The sequence below is a fragment of the Mus musculus genome, chromosome 14 (assembly GCF_000001635.26).
Source record: "Mus musculus strain C57BL/6J chromosome 14, GRCm38.p6 C57BL/6J".
NCBI classification, from domain to species: Eukaryota; Metazoa; Chordata; class Mammalia; order Rodentia; family Muridae; genus Mus; species Mus musculus.
The window spans coordinates 53,731,710-53,750,960 of record NC_000080.6 but is presented as its reverse complement, the minus strand read 5'-3'; the positions used below and the strand labels follow the sequence as shown (position 1 = coordinate 53,750,960).

Genomic DNA, 19,251 nt, shown 5'->3' with positions numbered 1-19,251 from the left:
CTGGAGGAAGTTATGGAGGAAAGATAAGGAGTCTATCGCTGGAAACTGGGAGGAAACAAACTGACTTTGAGTTAAGCAACCGAACAGGAAATCCCAGTATAAAATAGCTGTAGCTGAAGGCTGTAAAATCTTGATGGTAACACCTAAGTGTACAATGTTTATCTAAATCCAAAATATGTTTATGGCCACTTTATCATCACTTGGAAGATTAAAGTTGTAATAATTGGCATCAGCCAATTCAAGCTTATACAAGTATATTAAGTAGACTTGGAGTCTAGTTAATTTTGGTGTTATTTTTATTTATTTTCAAGACCTTCTTATAATAAAGTTTGTGAAATGAAGTAAAATTGTAATAATGGGAATTTAGAGAGAAAAGGCCTTCAATACATTTTAGTTTTAAAAACAATATAAAACTCAAAATCATATGAACATACAGAGGGCTCTTCTTGAGCCTAGGATTCAAAGTAAGAAACTATGAAGCATCTTCTTCATTCATTCCACATGAAATCTTTTAGATCATTTATCAGCTACGTGATACAACAACAGAATTTTAACGTATTGGTTTAACACATTACTATTCATAACATTGGCAAATAAGACATACTGATATTGACTGTTTACATAAGGAAGGCTAGCACTGAGACAGAACAATCAGCTTTTACCACCAAGCTAATGCATAACTTTTTTTTATCCTATTGGAGGACACTTGGGTTGTACCCATTTCCTAATTGATGGGAAGAGTATAAGCATAGATGTTCAAGTATTTATGTGGTATATGGACTTAGGGTCAATTGGATATACGTCTGCGTCATGAGTGTCTAACTCACTCATTAGGCAGTTCTAGTTTTAATTTTTGAACCACCTCCACACTGGTTGGTATAGTGGCCATAACCAGTTTACAATGCCCCTGCAGTATATGAAGATTTCTCTTTCTTCATATTCTCAGCAGTGTCTGCTGTTAGTTTTGAAATAATCACTTAACTGAAGTGACATTCACTTGACTGAAGCCTTTATTTGTGGTTCCCCGATAGCTAAAAATATTGAAAACATTTCCCAATACTTATTGGGTATTTGTATTGATTTTTGAGTATCTATTCAGTTCATAAATTAATAAATTGATTAAATGATTTGGTTTTTGAGTTTTAAAAGTTTTGAAGTTCTTTATATATTCTGGATATTAATCTGTCTGATACACAGTTGGCAATGAATGTTTTAACATTTGGTACGCTATCTTTTGACTCCATTTATAGCTTCCTTTATTTTTCAGAAGATTTTAAATTTCCCATAATCTTAATTGTCTATCCTTGAGATTTGAAGAGGAAACTTCAGTTTCTCGGAAAAGTCAGTAGTGTTGAATGATGTTTTGTCGGGACAAACACGGGAAGGAATGTTTTCCTAACTAAGACATAAGTGAAAGGCTAAAGCAGACTCATGAAAGAATGTTTCACTGAAGCAGACACAGGTTCTGCTAAAGCAAGAATGTGAAAGGGCACGTGATGAAGGATTCTTTGCTAATGACAAACATGTGTTGGTCCGCCTTACACTGTATAGTTGAACTCCATTTGTTGGGACTCTGTAGAAAGAAAGGCACCAAAAATCTTCTGATGCTGTGCTGTGATTTCTTGCTGCTTCTGCAGACTCAGGCTGGTTGGCAGAGTGATGTCAGCTGAGATAGACTCACATGGAGTTTTTCAAAGACTCATGTGCTGAGGCAAGAGCCATGGTGAGGCAAGACCTATGGAGGACACGTGTTGTTTGGAGGGAGTATAAAAAAGACAGTGGTGGGAACTTGCTTGGTTTGCTTGCAAAACTAAACACTTCTTGATCTTGAGTATTCATTGATCTTCACTTTGGAGAGAGAGGGGGGAGGGGGAGGGGGAGGGGGAAGGGGAGGGGGAGAGGCATAGCAGAGAACTTCTGGCATTCCTGATGATCTTGGTCCTGCTGACTGGAGCCAATTCGGCTGAGGCCTGGCTATTCCTGTTAGGTCAGACCACCCCTGCTGCTATCCTGACACTACAAACTACACTGCTGATATATCCCTGAAGTGTTTGTGAGTGGATAGAGCTGTTGCTGCTAACCTGTGAACTGAACTGCTGATTTACTGACAACACAGATGGGATTTGCTCCCAAGAACCTTTCTAAACAGGTCCACTTTCCCTGTATTTTTCTTTTCACCTCTGGTGAGTGGTGGGCTAGAAGGGAGGATGAAGCATGTACGAACCCTCAGTAAAAGTAGGCCTTAAAAAATGAAAGCTACTGAAATTATTTCCTATGCTGTTACTGAAGGCTTTTTTCAGAGTGTTCTTACCTAGATCTGTGTGTTGAAGAATTTTTTTCTTTATAGTCGAATCTCATGGTTTTTGGATTTCCAGTCTTAATTTGTTGTTACATTTTGAACTGATTATTTTTGGATTTTTGTTTGTTTTGTGGCAGAGTGAGAATTATGGATATCATTTCATTCCTCAACATGTAGAGATCTTGTTTTTCTAGAACTATTTGTTAAATGAGTTGCCTTTTTTTTAGAATGATTTTTATGGCTTTGTCAAAAATTAATTGCATATTGTTGACAGTTGCTGAAAGAAGAAAGAGATACTCTTTATACAGGATATAGCTGTTGTTAGGCTGCTCATGAACCAGTGGATGGACATACAACTATGCATATTTGGGCAGCACTAGTTGGACTCAAGTGATACTTAACAATAAAATAAGTAAATAAATAGATAAATGAATGAATAGGGACATGATTCTGGGAGAGGTATGGAATGAGGGGCAATAGAAGGAGTGGGAGGGAGTTAGTGGTGGGTAGCTAAGGTCAATATATATCACATAAATGTATGGAACTTTCAATGAATAAATAAAGGTGTTTCTCACTATATTCATTTATTTTTAATTCCTACTTTTTTTCCATTGTTACATAGATCTGCTTCTGTGCACTGCTTCTATGTGACTACAATGCTGTTTTCTGGGTGTAGCTTTGTAGTATAGTTTGAGATGTAGTATGGTGAGGCTTCTGGCATTACCCTTTGTTACAGATATTTTGGTCATTTGGGGTCTTTTGGTGTTCCATATGAATTTAATTATTTTTTATTTCTGTGAAAGATGTAAATGAGATTTTGATTTAGATGAAATTTAATCCATAGATCACTTAAAGTAATATAGCCTTTTCCTCAATGTTAATTCTGCCAGTATATGGGATTGTCTTTTCATCTGTGTGCGGCTACCTTTTATGTCAATTTGATGGAGGCTAGGGTTACCTAGGAAGAAGAAATCTTTTTTTTTTTTTATGTTTATAATTTATTTTATTTATTTATTTTTTTTCCATTTTTTATTAGGTATTTAGCTCATTTACATTTCCAATGCTATACTAAAAGTCCCCCATACCCACCCACCCCCACTCCCCTACCCACCCACTCCCCCTTTTTGGCCCTGGCGTTCCCCTGTACTGGGGCATACAAAGTTTACCTGTCCAATGGGCCTCTCTTTCCAGTGATGGCCAATTAGGCCATCTTTTGTTACATATGCAGCTAGAGTCAAGAGATCCGGGGTACTGGTTAGTTCATAATGTTGTTCCACCTATAGGGTTGCAGATCCCTTTAGCTCCTTGGGTTCTTTCTCTAGCTCCTCCATTGGGAGCCCTGTGATCCATCCATTAGCTGACTGTGAGCATCCACTTCTGTGTTTGCTAGGCCCCGGCATAGTCTCACAAGAGACAGCTACATCTGGGTCCTTTCAATAAAATCTTGCTAGGGTATGCAATGGTGTCAGCGTTTGGATGCTGATTATGGGGTGGATCCCTGGATATGGCAGTCTCTACATGGTCCATCCTTTCATCTCAGCTCCAAACTTTGTCTCTGTAACTCCTTCCATGGGTGTTTTGTTCCCACTTCTAAGGAGGGGCATAGTGTCCACACTTCAGTCTTCATTCTTCTTGAGTTTCATGTGTTTAGCAAATTGTACCTTATATCTTGGGAATCCTAGGTTTGGGGCTAATATCCACTTATCAGTGAGTACATATTGTGTGAGTTCCTTTGTGAATGTGTTACCTCACTCAGGATGATGCCCTCCAGGTCCATCCATTTGGCTAGGAATTTCATAAATTCATTCTTTTTAATAGCTGAGTAGTACTCCATTGTGTAGATGTACCACATTTTCTGTATCCATTCCTCTGTTGAGGGGCATCTGGGTTCTTTCCAGCTGAGGCTATTATAAATAAGGCTGCTATGAACATAGTGGAGCATGTGTCCTTCATACCAGTTGGGGCATCTTCTGGATAAATGCCCAGGAGAGGTATTGCTGGATCCTCCGGTAGTACTATGTCCAATTTTCTGAGGAACCGCCAGACTGATTTCCAGAGTGGTTGTACAAGCCTGCAATCCCACCAACAATGGAGGAGTGTTCCTCTTTCTCCACATCCACGCCAGCATCTGCTGTCACCTGAATTTTTGATCTTAGCCATTCTGACTGGTGTGAGGTGGAATCTCAGGGTTGTTTTGATTTGCATTTCCCTGATGATTAAGGATGTTGAACATTTTTTCAGGTGCTTCTGTGCCATTCGGTATTCCTCAGGTGAGAATTCTTTGTTCAGTTCTGAGCCCCATTTTTTAATGGGGTTGTTCGATTTTCTGAAGTCCACCTTCTTGAGTTCTTTATATATGTTGGATATTAGCCCCCTATCTGATTTAGGATAGGTAAAGATCCTTTCCCAATCTGTTGGTGGTCTTTTTGTCTTGTTGACGGTGTCTTTTGCCTTGCAGAAACTTTGGAGTTTCATTTGGTCCCATTTGTCAATTCTCGATCTTACAGCACATGCCATTGCTGTTCTGTTCAGGAATTTTTCCCCTGTGCCCATATCTTCAAGGCTTTTCCCCACTTTCTCCTCTATAAGTTTCAGTGTCTCTGGTTTTATGTGAAGTTCTTTGATCCACTTAGATTTGACCTTAGTACAAGGAGATAAGTATGGATCGATGCGCATTCTTCTACATGATAACAACCAGTTGTGCCAGCACCAATTGTTGAAAATGCTGTCTTTCTTCCACTGGATGGTTTTAGCTCCCTTGTCGAAGATCAAGTGACCATAGGTGTGTGGGTTCATTTCTGGATCTTCAATTCTATTCCATTGGTCTACTTGTCTGTTTCTATACCAGTACCATGCAGTTTTTATCACAATTGCTCTGTAGTAAAGCTTTAGGTCAGGCATGGTGATTTCACCAGAGGTTCTTTTATCCTTGAGAAGACTTTTTGCTATCCTAGGTTTTTTGTTATTCCAGATGAATTTGCAAATTGCTCCTTCTAATTCGTTGAAGAATTGAGTTGGAATTTTGATGGGGATTGCATTGAATCTGTAGATTGCTTTTGGCAAGATAGCCATTTTTACAATGTTGATCCTGCCAATCCATGAGCATGGGAGATCTTTCCATCTTCTGAGATCTTCTTGGAAGAAGAAATCTTAACCAAGAAAATGACTCTATAGGATTGACCTGTAGGCAAGACTTCAAGGTATTTTCTTGATCAATGGTTGATGTAGGATGGTCAACTCATCATGGAGAGTGCCACCCATGACAGGTGGTCTTGGATGGAATAAGAAAGCAAGAGTGAGCAAGCCACTGGGAGAAAGCAAGCAAACGGCACTCCCCTGAGCCTCTGCACTTCCTTCCTCCAGGTTCCTGCCATGACTTCCATGGATGATGGAATAAATAATTTCACCTTTAAATTTCTTTTGTTCATCATTTTTTTATCAGAGCAATAAAAAACTTATCTAAGGTAGATATTACTGTGACAGATATAACCATATTTTGGGGGGAAAATGGTGGTATTGTGGGCTGGAAAAGCCACTGAATGCTCAGTGCTCAATTGGCTGTTCGGTGAAAGTTTAGAAGATTAGAATGTTTAAAGCAATGCAAATGATGGAGAACTGGCTTGTAAAGTTTCAGAAGAAAGTTTTTTTTCTTATACACTTTATCAGAGACATTTACATGATATTTTCAATTAAGAACCACTTAAATGAAATCTTTGCTTTGCTGGAACAATTGATGTTGACTAGCTGGAGCTGAAAAATCAGTTGTAATTAAGAAGAGCCCAGTAACATTGAGGACTGTAAATTATTTCTTCAGGGTTAGCACATAGAAGCTGTAGTCTATTGGGGGGCAAGGATGCATCTCATATTGGCAGCTAAACTCAGTAATATACACAATCACTCAGGAATTACTGGCTTCGAAGTCATGAAAAGATCATAGAGAGAAGCTGAGGCTTGGCCCTGTGCACAGGGCTGGAGTCTCCAAAGAGAGAGAGATTTGAAAGGCCATTGGTAAATATGCAGCCACAGCTATAGTAGAAGGACCCAGGATTAAAGACATCAAGGAAAGAATTTGCATTCATGGTAGTGCCAGTCTGAAGAGAGCCCAAAGGCTTCACTTTTGGTGAAGGTGCAGCCCACAGAGAATTTAGCATTTTAGAGATGCCAGTACTGTGAGATGATCACCAAGGTCAGTGACAGTGGAGCCAGCCTGTGCCTAACAGACAAGCTGCATATGCTGTGAATGGCAGAGCCAGAGAAGTGCAACTGCCCAAGACCTCCAGAGCCCAGAAGATCATGAGTGAGTCTCAGACATTGGACATTATTTGCACAGTTGGAGTTTGATTTTGATTTCATTTTGATTTGACTGTGACTATGCCTTGTGTTTCTTGCTTCTTGAAGTAAGAAAGTTTTCAATTTACTTTGATTTTATAGGAGGTCACATTGAGAGATTCTGAGCTTTTAAACAGACTTTGTAATTTCAGAGAAGTTTTAAAATCTTAAAGAGACTTTGGATATTTTAGAGAGACTCAAACTGTGAGACTTTGAAAAGCTGCAATGGAGAGACTTAATTTTTAAAGTCTTAACATGTATAAAAACTGTGGGACTTGAAAAAGTTGGAATGTTTTATACCATCATATTAATATTAACATATTTGTGAAAAATAAGAAAGGAAAGGTGATTTTTTTTTAATGAGTGATGTGTTTGTGTGCCAAGTTGATAAAGAGTCAATTGTACTGGCTATGTTTTATATCAACTTGATATAAAGCAGTACTATCAGAGAAAAGGATAACGTGAACAAAATTGGACATCCTATATGAATTGTACTAGGGCTAGTTGTCAGACTCTCTCTTGTGCTACCACAGGCCCTGCCTCTTCCTGTCTGTGGAGTATATCCTCAGAACCCCTATCTCTGGTTGAGGTTTTTGTGGGGCTCTTGTAGATACTTCTGCCACTGTGCCCTCTCTCATAGCACAGAAATATACTGCTGAGTCCTCAATCTGTGTGGCAGTGATGATGAGTCCGATGGAACTTTTTGGCTTCTGAAAGTTCAGAGAATAATGACCTTCTGTTGCATTTTCCTTTTTGTAAGAGTCCTGACGAATAAGGAAAACTATTTCCCCACTTGCTGTTTGCTTGTACCAGAATAAGAAGTAAGAACTGTCCCGGGTTTCATACACACAGTCCATTGTCACCGTTGTCTTCTCCATCACAGAAATTGAAGTCTGAGTCTGTGTTACCTTCTGGGCCATGCTGGTTGCTGATGGAAGAAGCACAGAGATATCAGCCTCTTTATAACAATGGGAGTCTAAAGGATAGAGTAGCTTATGAGCCAGAATTCTGATGATCTCTTCCCTCTGAGCCTTAGCAAAGAACAATGACCCCCTCTCCCAGTGACCTTCGGGAAGAAGGGCCTGATCCTATGCTGGGGAACATCCTTACCAAAACAAATGGAGCCAAAGGCTGCTCCCAGCAGGCTTAGAATCAGCATACTGTTAGCTCTGGTCTTGAGTGAAGTTGTCTATGTCCTCTCTCAACCAGATCTTAATCTATACTTTGTGCTTAAGGGGAACAAGCAAGGTTACTGGTCTGTGTGGTGTAACAACCCCAGCAGGAAATGAAGTTGACAGTTAAGGGGCAGGCTTAATTGTGCCCTGTCATAACTTCCTGTATGGATATGGGAGAGTGCTAGACTGTCTTGAAGACCCGTTGACCTTATTATAATGGACCAGAAACCATCATAAGAAAATGGACTAATTTTCTTTCTTTCTTTTTTTTTTTTTTAGTTTTTTTTATTACATATTTTCCTCAATTACATTTCCAATGCTATCCCAAAAGTCCCCCATGCCCTCCCCGCCCACTCCCCTACCCACCCATTCCCACTTTTTGGCCCTGGCGTTCCCCCGTACCGGGGCATATAAAGTTTGCGTGTCCAATGGGCCTCTCTTTCCAGTGTTGGCCTACTAGGCCATCTTTTGATACATATGCAGCTAGAGTCATCAAATCATTCAGATAGATAATGTAGGACATGCAATTTATTATGAAATAAATATGTGGATGACCTAGCCAAGCTGCTTCTGGTCTTATAGATTCATCCTTTTTCCCTAGAGGAAAACAAAAGGTTGATGGTTAAACAAGAATACAAAACTTCAACTTAGTCTTTCTTCCTAAAATTTTAATGCAGGGATTTGGCAAATTTATATAAAAAATAGGTTATTCTTAATGAAAGCTTTCATAAGTCCCCTGAGTAACAAAATCTGTCATATGTGACACATCAGCTAACAGAAGGAAAACACACACACACACACACACACACACACACACACACACACACACACACTACCTGTCTGTCTATTTACATGTATATGCGTTTCATACTTAAAGGAATGAACAAAAATAAATTCACAAAATTTTTATTGAATGAGAAGATGACATGGCTTTCTCACAAGGATTCTTAAAACCTCCATTCCTCCTAAAATCAGCACACCAGCCATTTCCCTGTTCTCTATTCTGTGGAAGTATTATATTCTGCCCTAAGATCTGTGACCTCACTAGCTCCAAGTAGTTGACTAAGTTTCTAGTATCAGGAACAGTTTCCTTCCCATTGAGCAGATCTCAAGTCCCATTAAAGAGCTTTGGTTACAAGGAAGGTTTGAATGTCACCATTGCTAGATAGGGATACCTCGCCGCGCTGCTGTTTACTATGTGCTTCACAGGTGCCACAGTTGGATAAATCTGTTGGTTGCTTCACTGTCTTGGCAGCTTACATAGCACATTCTTGTACCAGGAATGGTAGACTACCTGAAGAAGACTTTCAGGTTAGATCTATTTGAATCTTTGGAGTCTTGTGTCCAAAGTGTGTGGCATAATTTCAATATACATATTTATTTTATACACACACACAAATATATATTTATAATCTCTCTCTCTTTCTCTCTCTCTCTCTCTACACACACACACACACACACACCCACACACACACACACTGCCCCTCATCAAATAAGCTCTTTTTTTGGCAGTAATGGAGGCTCTTGAAGAAAAACACGACTGTCATCAAATCATTTACAAGATTTTTTTTTTTTTTTACAAAAAAAATCTGTCTCATATATTAAACAAGAGAAACACTTCACTCAGCCTGGGAGATATGCTTAGAGTCACTGGGTGAATTTGTATTTATCAAGAGCATAGAGGGGTGCCTCCCCCTTGTGGTTCCTGTCTGTACTGCAGCATGGTTTTCTCTGAATGTGGTAATTTATCCCGTGGTAGACAGGGTAACATTGTGGTCCAGATGGGAATACAAAAATGTTACAGCACAAACTTTCTGCAGAGTTTACCAGGGTATTTCAGGCCGCAGAAGTGGGTATTAGCTTTGTCATCTGCTTGACATGTGAGGGCGAGAGGGATCCCTATGTTTCCCCAGTGCTGAATGTAATGTCTATCCTTCCTCTCTCTCTTTATGCTGATGTAAATATCTTACAACTCACTGTTAGCATGTCAAAGGATGTCCCAAGGTCCTTTGTCTTGATGTATGGTCACTGTTTCCCCGGAACTCAGGATGTACCTCTTGATGAGATGCGTTCATCTGTCTCTTGTTTTGCCTATTAACTTTGTTACAATTTTTTCTGATTTTTGTTTTTCTGGTTTTTTGTTGTTGTTTGCAATTTTTAAATTAACCCCGGAGTTCTTTAGTAAACCTTCAGCCACAATATTACTACTTAGGAGAGCCAGAAAAGCTCATCTCAAGAAAGTATATATTGTGACTGTAATATCATTGTGTGTCTATTGAATTTCAAGTCTATACATATAAATGATGAAAATCCTCTTTCAATGGGAAGACAATAATGACACTGTTAATGCAAATTCCTTAGAGTTTGCCCTTTGTAGGTCAGAACCCAAGTCATACTCATGCTGCTATGACCTTTACCAACAGAAACATCCATAATGCATGGATTTGGGGAATGTTATCATCCCACTTGTCCTTAGTTTGCCGAAATTATAAAATAGAAGTCCCAAATCAAAGAGGATGTTCTGTTATAAGTTAGCCATCCAAGTAATTAGAAATATGATTTTATATAAAAAAGAGGGAATGGATTATATCAAATTAGCAAGTTTTTATATAGAAATCAAAGAATCTGTAGAGTGAAGAGACAACCTACAGAATAGGAGAATATTTTCCAACTATTTATCTGTCACAGGATTGAGCTGAAAACAACAACAAAAGAAGTTAATTTAATATTGGACAAATGATCAGAACAGAACAGCAATGAAACACAAACAGCCAAGAAGCAGATGTGGAGTGCTCAGTGTCATTGGCCATTGGTGAAATGCGAACCAGGGCCACACTTAGACACCAGCTCACTCACTGTGCCAAAGCCATGGTGCTGATGAGGATGTATGGTAATGGGATGCAGGAATGCTGATGGGAGGCGGGTGTTGGTCAATGAGCCACTGCAGGAGCCTTGTGAAAAGATTCAGGAAATCAAAGGCAAAGCTCCCGTTCATTCTCCTTCTGGAAACAAACTCAGAGAAGATGAATTTGGCCTGCCATAGTCATACACACATGCTTGTGTATCTCTAGTCATAGCAGTTTAGATTAGAAGTCAGCTTAGATTATCATCAGCAAATGGGCGGGCAGGAGTGTAGTATCACAAAGAATACTACTCAGGAAAAGGCAGAATAGAACTGTCATTTTCAGGAGAACTGATGGAACTGGAGGACATTAAATGAAAAAAGCCAGACACACACTCCTACCCCCATGCTACCCTGCAAATAACTAAACTAAACTAATAAATAAATAAATAAATAAATAAATAAATAAATAAATAATGCCCACACAAGTGTCCTGTAGTCTTCTGAAAGCCTAGAGGGCTTGGGAGGTGTGCACAAAAACAAAGGGAGAGGAGGTTTGATCAGTGGATACTGTGTGCAGGTATGCGACATCTCTCTGAACCTTAATGACACCTAAATTAATATACCAGTGAAGTAAATGTTGTAGGAAAATATGCGTTAGACTTTTTTTTTCAACTTGACACAAACCAGCATCACCTAGAAAGAGGTATCCTCAACTGAAAACTTACTCCCATCATATTGGCCTGTAACCAAGTGTGCGGTACATCTTCTTGAATATTGATTGATGTGGGAAGGCCGAGCTCTGTTTGCGGTGCCACCTCTTGGAAGAGTTCTAGGATTTTATGTAAACATGATGAATGAGGACTCTCATCAGAAGATGGGGAAAAAATTAGTTTATAAAGAATGAATGCTGTGATCTAGGCAAGGATGGATGACTGATCTTGTCCTCACACAAATAGACTTCCATTCACCTGGATCCTACTTGCTCCTTCCCAAGTCAGGCTCTTTCTTCATTAAGGGTGTGCTGCTATTCTAGCTCATACACTAGGCAAAACTCATTTCATTTCTTACCATTAAAGGCACTTGGTCTTCTTACATGTCCCCTCCCGCCATAGCAACTTCAGGATACTTCCTTCTATAGAGCACATCAGAATGTGGCATCAGGGACCATGCTTCCCCGCTTGGATGAGGAACTGACTTTGTACAAGTTTTCCTTTTCCTAGTGTGTAAACCAGGGCTTGAAAAACCACAGAAGTCTTAAAGGCAGAACCAGACTTAGATGTTTGTTTCTTTGCCTTTGAGACTCAAATCTTTGCCTCCCTACTATGCAGTGGCTCCAAGCCCCAGCCGTAAAAGGAGAGGCTTAGGTAAAGTGATTGGAGGGCTTCTTAGTCTAAAGACATTTCACCTCCTGGTGGGGTCTAGGAAGCAGCTCTGAGGTTTGTGTCAGGGCTGCAGGTGCCCGCCACACACTGTGCATCAGTAGCACAGAAGTACACAGCAGTGTCTTCACACTGAGCAGCAGTGATGGACAGGGAGCTGCTCTGGCTGGAGGTGTCAAGGGTGGCTCTTAGTCTTCCACTGCGCTTCTCTCGCTCATTTGAACGTATTAAGATTACCAGGGTAGGGCCTTCGCCTGACTTCTGTCTGTACCACTGAACAACAGTTGTGTAAGTCTTGTAACTGCAGTTCATGGTGACATCTTCACCCTCCTGGATGCTCAGAGCCTGAAGATTCTCTTCTCCCCATTGGCTCTTCGCCCCTACATAGAAACACAGGCCAGAGAACAAGAGTCAGTGAGTATGTTTTCAAATTGCATTTCCAAATAGAGCCACGTAGCCTCTGAACTCAGGTCTCCTCATTCCTATCACTACCAGCCCCAAACTCACAGGCCACTTGAAACCATAGAGTCACCAAAGATATTCCCAAGAATCTGTTCAGTTTTCTTGCTTTATTGATGTCACAGGAAACGCTGTGCTGCACCCTGAAGTGGAACCTGGCTCCTAGGACAGAAGAGTCTGTTCTGGCTGATGAGTTTATATTTGTCCAGCTGAGTCTCTGGTTTTTGCTTAGCCAATCATAGACAGGTTTGGTTCAGCACCCTCGTCCAACCCCTAACTGCAACCCCCATCTTTCTGACAGAGAGGCACTGCCATCTAGTGGTGAGCATAGCATTCTGCCATTGGAACCCAAGTGTTCTATAATGGAGACGAGCAGAGGTGATTGCAGCCCGTACAAGGCTGTTCTACTTTGTCTTCTTTCAGCACAGAGTGAGAGAATGCATAGATTAGTTCTGGTAAGAGGTCAGCAGAGAAGATACCAAATTCCAGAATTTACAGGATACTTCTGAACAGCCTTGCTAGGGTTCCTAAGTGTCTTAGGTAAGGTTTTACTGCTGTGAACAGACACTATCAAGGCAGTTCTTATAAAAACAACATTTAACTGGTATTGGCTTAGAAGTTCAGAGATTCAGTCCATTATCATCAAGGCAAAGAATGGCAGCGTCCAGGCAGGCATGGTGCAGGAGGAGCTGTTCCAGAGGCGGCTAGGTAAAGATTGGCTTCCAGGGAGCTAGGTTGCAGGTCTTAAAGTCCATGACCACAGTGACACTTCTTCCAACAAGGTCACACCTACTGGAGTACAAGGTAATGCCTCTTGATAGTGCCACCCCCTGGGTCAAGCATATTCAAACCATCACATTAAGCAACTGCAATTCCTGAAAATGTATTTGCGAGGGCAGAAGGATGGCTCACTAGGTAGTGTTTGCTATGCAAACCTGACAGCTTGAGTTCATGCCACAGACCCAAAGTGAATGGACAGCACCAATGAGAGCTTCATTTTCATATGTGTTCATATTATATATAATCTTACAAAAAGACATAAGGAAATTAAATCAATGTCAATTTCATTACATTTCTATCAAATAAAGATTGGGCGAAGTAAATGCATCTGAGAATTTGCCTGTGTGTGGGGGGGCGGGATTAGACAATGCTAGAAAAGGGCTCTGGGGAAGCTTTTATTTTCAAATGAGTGAGAGAGGATGTAAAACACCTTGTAGTTTACACTGAACATGAGGCTGCTCCCGCCAATAACACAGCTTTAAAAAAAATTCTCTCACCCTCAGTTTGAATAAACACTCCTTTCTTTGTAAATAGTATGGTGAATAAAAGAAATGTTATGAAAAGTTTGTTTAGCTTGACATATTGACACTAGCAAGACATAGAAAGAGGTGAAAATAGAAATAGTAGCTCCTCCAGTCAACAAGTTCTGTGTTATAAATAACAGGAGTTAAAAATAACGTAAGGGATGCGCACAACACATACACGGGGCTTTTACAGGATATGTGAGGTCATCAAAAGTCCAATCAAAGAAAAAGCACCGTCACTGTCCTACAGAAGACAGTGGTCCATATCCCTCCAAGTCTCTAAGCGTGGCCTGTGGATAGAGCTCAGTTAACTGGGCACACGAATGTGGCCCTGGGTTTGTTTTCTTCTCCCATACAAACTGGTCATGGTGCACTTGCCTATGACTCCAGCATCTCTGAGATAGAGACAGGAGAATCAGGGACTCAGAGCGTCCTCAGGTATTTAACAAGGGGGAGGTCAGCCTGGGATGCAAGCAATCCTGTCTCCAAAGACAAATGAACAGACAGACAAAGAAGCAAACACTACATGACAAAGAGGTCAGATTCCAGCATCCTAGGGTGTTGCAGTTGCTCTTTACATGTTGGTCCTTTCTTTTTCATTTACTCCTACACACACCACATCCGCCACTGTGGGGGATCCATACCATTATGTCAATGGAATGACTCAAATGATAAATAGTTCTGAACCTCCCACACACTCATCTCCCCTGAACAGACATAACGTGTAGGAGGAGCTCCACTGCTTCAACAGAAGCAAGCACATGTGGCTTGTCTCTGGCATATCTAAATCGCAGCACTACACATCCTTCTTAACCAGCCATTTTGATGCCTGCTTGCTCGGAGTTAAATGGACAGAGGGCATGAACAGCAGAGAAATGCCTGGCTGAGATGACTCATAAGGTAAATCCCACAAAATACGTGTAAAGACCACTCACACAAATTTTTTGGTCAAATTAAGTAAGCTTTATTTTCTGTCACAAGGAGATGTCATCCTAAAGAGGGATTTGATAAAATAGCTTTGAAATAGAAAAAAGTGGTTAGTTCATATTGTTCCTCCTATGGGCTGCAAACCCCTTCAGCTCCTTGGGTACTTTCTCTAGCTCTTTCATTGGGGATCCTGTGCTCCATCCAATAGATGACTGTGAGCATCCACTTCTGTATTTGTCATGCACTGGCAGACCCTCTCAGGAGACAGCTATACCAGGCTCCTATCTGCAAAATCTTGTTGGCATCTGCAAGAGTGTCTGATTTGGTGATTGTTTATGGGATGGATCCCCAGGTGGAGCAGACTCTAGATAGTCCTTCCTTCCATCTCAGCTCCAAACTTTGTCTCTGTAACTCCTTCCATGGGTATTTTGTTCTCCCTTCTAAGAAGAACCGACATATCCACACTTTAGTCTTCCTTCTTGAGTTTCATGTTTTTTCCAAATTGTACCTTGGGTATTCTGGGCTTCTAGGCTAATATTCATGTATCAGTGAGTGCATATCATGTGTGTTCTTTTGTGATTGGGTTACCTCACTCAAGATGATACCCTCCAGATCTCTCCATTTTTCTAAGAATTTCATAAATGCATTGTTTTTAATATCTGTGTAGTACTCCATTGTGTAAATGTACCACATTTTCTGTATCCATTCCTCTGTTGAGGGACATCTGGGTTCTTTCCAGCTTCTGGCTATTATAAATAAGGTTGCTAGGAACATAGTGGAGCATGTGTCCTTATTACCCCCAGAACTCCCTGGGACTAAACCACCAATCAAAGAAAACACATGGTGGGACTCATGGCTCTAGCTGCATATGTAGCAGAGGATGGCCTAGTTGGCCATCAATGGGAGGAGAGGCCCTAGGTCCTGTGAAGATTCTATGCTCCAGTATAGGGAAATGTCAGGCCCGGAAGCAGGAGTGGGTGGGTTGTGGAGCAGGGAGGGTAAGGAGGGGATAGGGGATTTTTGGAGAGGAAACTAGGAAAGGGGATAATATTTGAAATGTAAATAAATAAAATATTATTATTATTATTATTATTATTATTATTATTATTATTATTATTATTATTATTATTAAGAGATGTTTTCCCCAGTGAGACTTCTTTGGAGGACCTTAAAGTTTCCTTTGTAAGCAGTTAACAGTTAGGAATTGCTTCTGGGTTAGGGAGCGGGGTATGTGTCTATTTCTCCTTTCAGTTCTAGAACCTCATTTGTTGCAGACCCTTGCAGGTCATGACAATCAGTAACCTTTTTAAAAAAAAATTTTATTAGACATTTTCTTCATTTACATTTCAAATGCTATCCCAAAGTCCTCACAAGAGACAGCTATATCTGGATCCTTTCAGCATAATCTTGCTGGCATATGCAATAGTGTCTGGGTTTGGTGGCTGATTATGGGATGGATCCCCAGGTGGGGCAGTCTCTGGATGGTCCATCCTTTCCTCTTAGCTCCAAACTTTGTCTCTGTAACGCCTTCCATGTGTATCTTGTTCCCTATTCTAAGGAGGAATGAAGTACCCACGTGTTGGTCTTCCTTCTTGATTTTCTGTGTTTTGCAAATTGTTTCTTGACAACCAGAAATCTTAAAATGGTACAATTTGCTGTTAACTAGCAATCATGAAAATGAAGAAATGTTTTTATTAAGAAAATAAGCACAATTCTATAGTTCACATCTAGAAGGAGCATATTAGATTTCATTGAAAAAATATAGTTTTAAAACAAATATATGTTAAAAGTAAAAAAAAAAAAAGAAATAGAAAATAGTGGGTATTATTACATAGCTCCCACAGCTGCAAGGTTAGTGAGTGTCTTAGGGTTTTGGTTATGTAGAAACTTAGCAGACTATTTTTAAATTATTTGGCAGGACTTTTTTTGTTTTGTTTTGTTTTGGGCTTTTTCAAGGTAGGGTTTCTCTGTATAGCCCTGGCTGTCCTGGAACTCACTTTGTAGACCAGGCTGGCCTTGAACTCCGAAATCTGTCGGCCTCACCTCCCGAGTGCTGGAATTAAAGGCGTGCACCACAACCGCCCGGCAGGACATCTTATCTTACTAGAGTAGGGGTCAGAACACAGGGTGGAACAAGTCAAATTCCAGAAAACGGGTCAAGCTATAGTCAAACTTAAATTTTACAGAAAACATGGATGAACTCATTTTGACCTTGTAGTAGATGGCTTCTAATCTCACGATGGAGTCAGGCTGGCCCATCAATATCATAAGTGCGATGCAGCAGGATGGTAGGGAGATTGGTCAGACAGCCAAGAAGAGAGAGAAATGGAAATAAATGAGTTGCTTATTTCTGAAATTATCATTTAAAGTTATGAGACTGTAGACAGTTGAGGGATGATGAAGAATGTGTGTGTGTGTGTGTGTGTGTGTGTGTGTGTGTGTGTAACAAGTGTGAAATGGCCTATTCCATGGGCAGTGCTTGGGTGCCTTTTATGAAAGACACAGTTCCAACCTTCAACTTAGACCCAGTACTCAAGAAGAGAAAAATGAAGATTACTAATTTCACATGTATTTCCAGACAAGGTGACAAAGGAAAGGGTTTGAGGAAGCTTTCTGATCCAGTCAGAGAAGGCTCTGATAGAGATGTCCAAACTTGCTTCAAACCATGAGTAGATTTTCTAGTGCAAATAAATGATGCCTATTGTAATTTTGGGCACAGTTTGTATCAATGTGACTGGACAGTGTACCAAATGTGGGTGACAAGATTAGAAGTGTATATTAGAGAGGTGAATAGCGATCCAGAGCTACCTAGAGTCTATGATTCAATAACGACCTACTTGGGACCACAAATTAAGGACTGGCCAAGAAGCCATCATTTGGCCACAGTGCAGGGTAAAGAAAGAACCAGTAACGAAATTTTGGAGAGCAGAAAGATTGGACACCAAGGAGCCAAAAAGTCCAGGTGTTAGAAAAATCAGAAAATGAATAGGGCTTGATAGCCTCACTCTCAGTGGCCAAAAAAAGACCCCATCAGCTGGAAATAATCTGGTGCCTCAGCCTGAGGTCGTTCAGACTTTGGAACCACCGATCGATCTGCCATTCCTGGCTGCTAGAAAACCCTGACGTTTCAGGAGAGAGCAGGAGATCTATATTTGTCTCACTCAAGCAGGATAACTAATTCTCAGGGGGTCTTGACAGCTCAAAGGACCAATACCTGTGCCAGTGATCTCAGGGCTGTGGTGTTTCCCATGCTTCTAATGCACTTGAGAAAAATCCCTAAAGCAAACACTAGGTGCCTCATGACAGCCAATGTGGACAGACTTAGGAGGGTGAGAAAATCTGCCTGGTCCACAGAATGCTGTAGCTGCTTGTATTCTAACACTAACTTTGTTCCCCTCCAAAAAAAAAACTGCAGGTAGCTTCAGGGAACCTGCCCCTAGTTGGCTCTGATTAGTAAATAAATCAAGATGCCAAGAACCAACAGCTGGAGAGGACAGAGAGGCAGGATTTTAGAATTCCTGGGCTTGGGACTTGGAGGGAAGGAAGAGAAAGGAGATCCACCATGAGTGATGCCTGAGAAGAGTGTTGGACAGAGAGGCACAGCTGTCACGTGAAGGAGGCAGGAGAGTGCATCCCAGAGGGCAGCCCAACTGGGTCCAGGGCAGCCAAGATAGAACATTGGATTAGTAAGTAATAACTCGGGATTAACCACATGGAGGCTAGGCAGTGGCCCAGCTATTTGTTGTCTAAATCATATTAAAATATAAAGGCTGTGTATGTATTGTTCTTTCAGGAGCACAAACCATTGAGGCAGGTAGTGAAACCCACCACCAGGAATAATTATTTCAGCAGAATGCAAAGGGTAAATGAATGCAGCAGAGGAGCCTGGTACCCAAGGAAGAGACACATTCAGTAGGAGGACAGATCTGTTTGGCATCAGACACTTGTTCAGTATGGGCTCAGTAACAGCAGAGAGCGTAGGAAAGAATATGAGTCCCCAAGTTCAATAACCATCTGCCCATGGATATAATAGAGACTCTAGCTTTCCGGTACCTCACAAAAGAGGCTGCTCCAACACCTCGTCTTTTCCTTTTCTTTTTTGCATTTGTTTATCCCTTGTGATTTCCCTTTTAAGCCACACATTTACCAGTATTTTTCTCTATATTTTAAAAGCTTGTATTTTCATTTCTTTTAACAATATTTTGTTACTCACTGAGCATTTCATAACTCTCCCATTTCTGCCTCCAAACCAAACATCTCTCTCTCTCTCTCTCTCTCTCTCTCTCTCTCTCTCTCTCTCTCTCTCTCTCTCTTTACTTTATTGTTTCTTTTACTCCTTCTCTCCTTCTGAATCCCACTAAGTCCAGTTCTTTCTGTCCGCATTTGGATGGGTGTGGGGCCATCCACTGTAGCACTGCACACCCACCAGTGGCCACGCCCTCAAAGAAGACTCTCCCTCCCTCAGCAGGCATCAACAGCCAATAGCTCCTCGGTGAGGCCTGGGCCTTTTCCCCCTTTAATGTTCAGATTTTGG

The 19,251-nt window shown here is 40.8% G+C and overlaps 2 gene segments (V, D, J or C) and 1 further gene; all 3 read right to left on the bottom strand.

Annotated features, from left to right (window-relative positions):
• The window catches only part of Tcra (T cell receptor alpha chain), a 1,796,232-nt gene that overhangs the window by 473,238 nt on the left and 1,303,743 nt on the right, over nt 1-19,251 (bottom strand).
• Trav16 (T cell receptor alpha variable 16) lies at nt 7,256-7,787 on the bottom strand. The segment is given in 2 exon segments: nt 7,256-7,556; nt 7,739-7,787. Coding segments are annotated over 2 exon segments (350 nt in total).
• On the bottom strand, nt 12,123-12,586 carry Trav8-2 (T-cell receptor alpha variable 8-2). The segment is given in 2 exon segments: nt 12,123-12,407; nt 12,535-12,586. Coding segments are annotated over 2 exon segments (337 nt in total).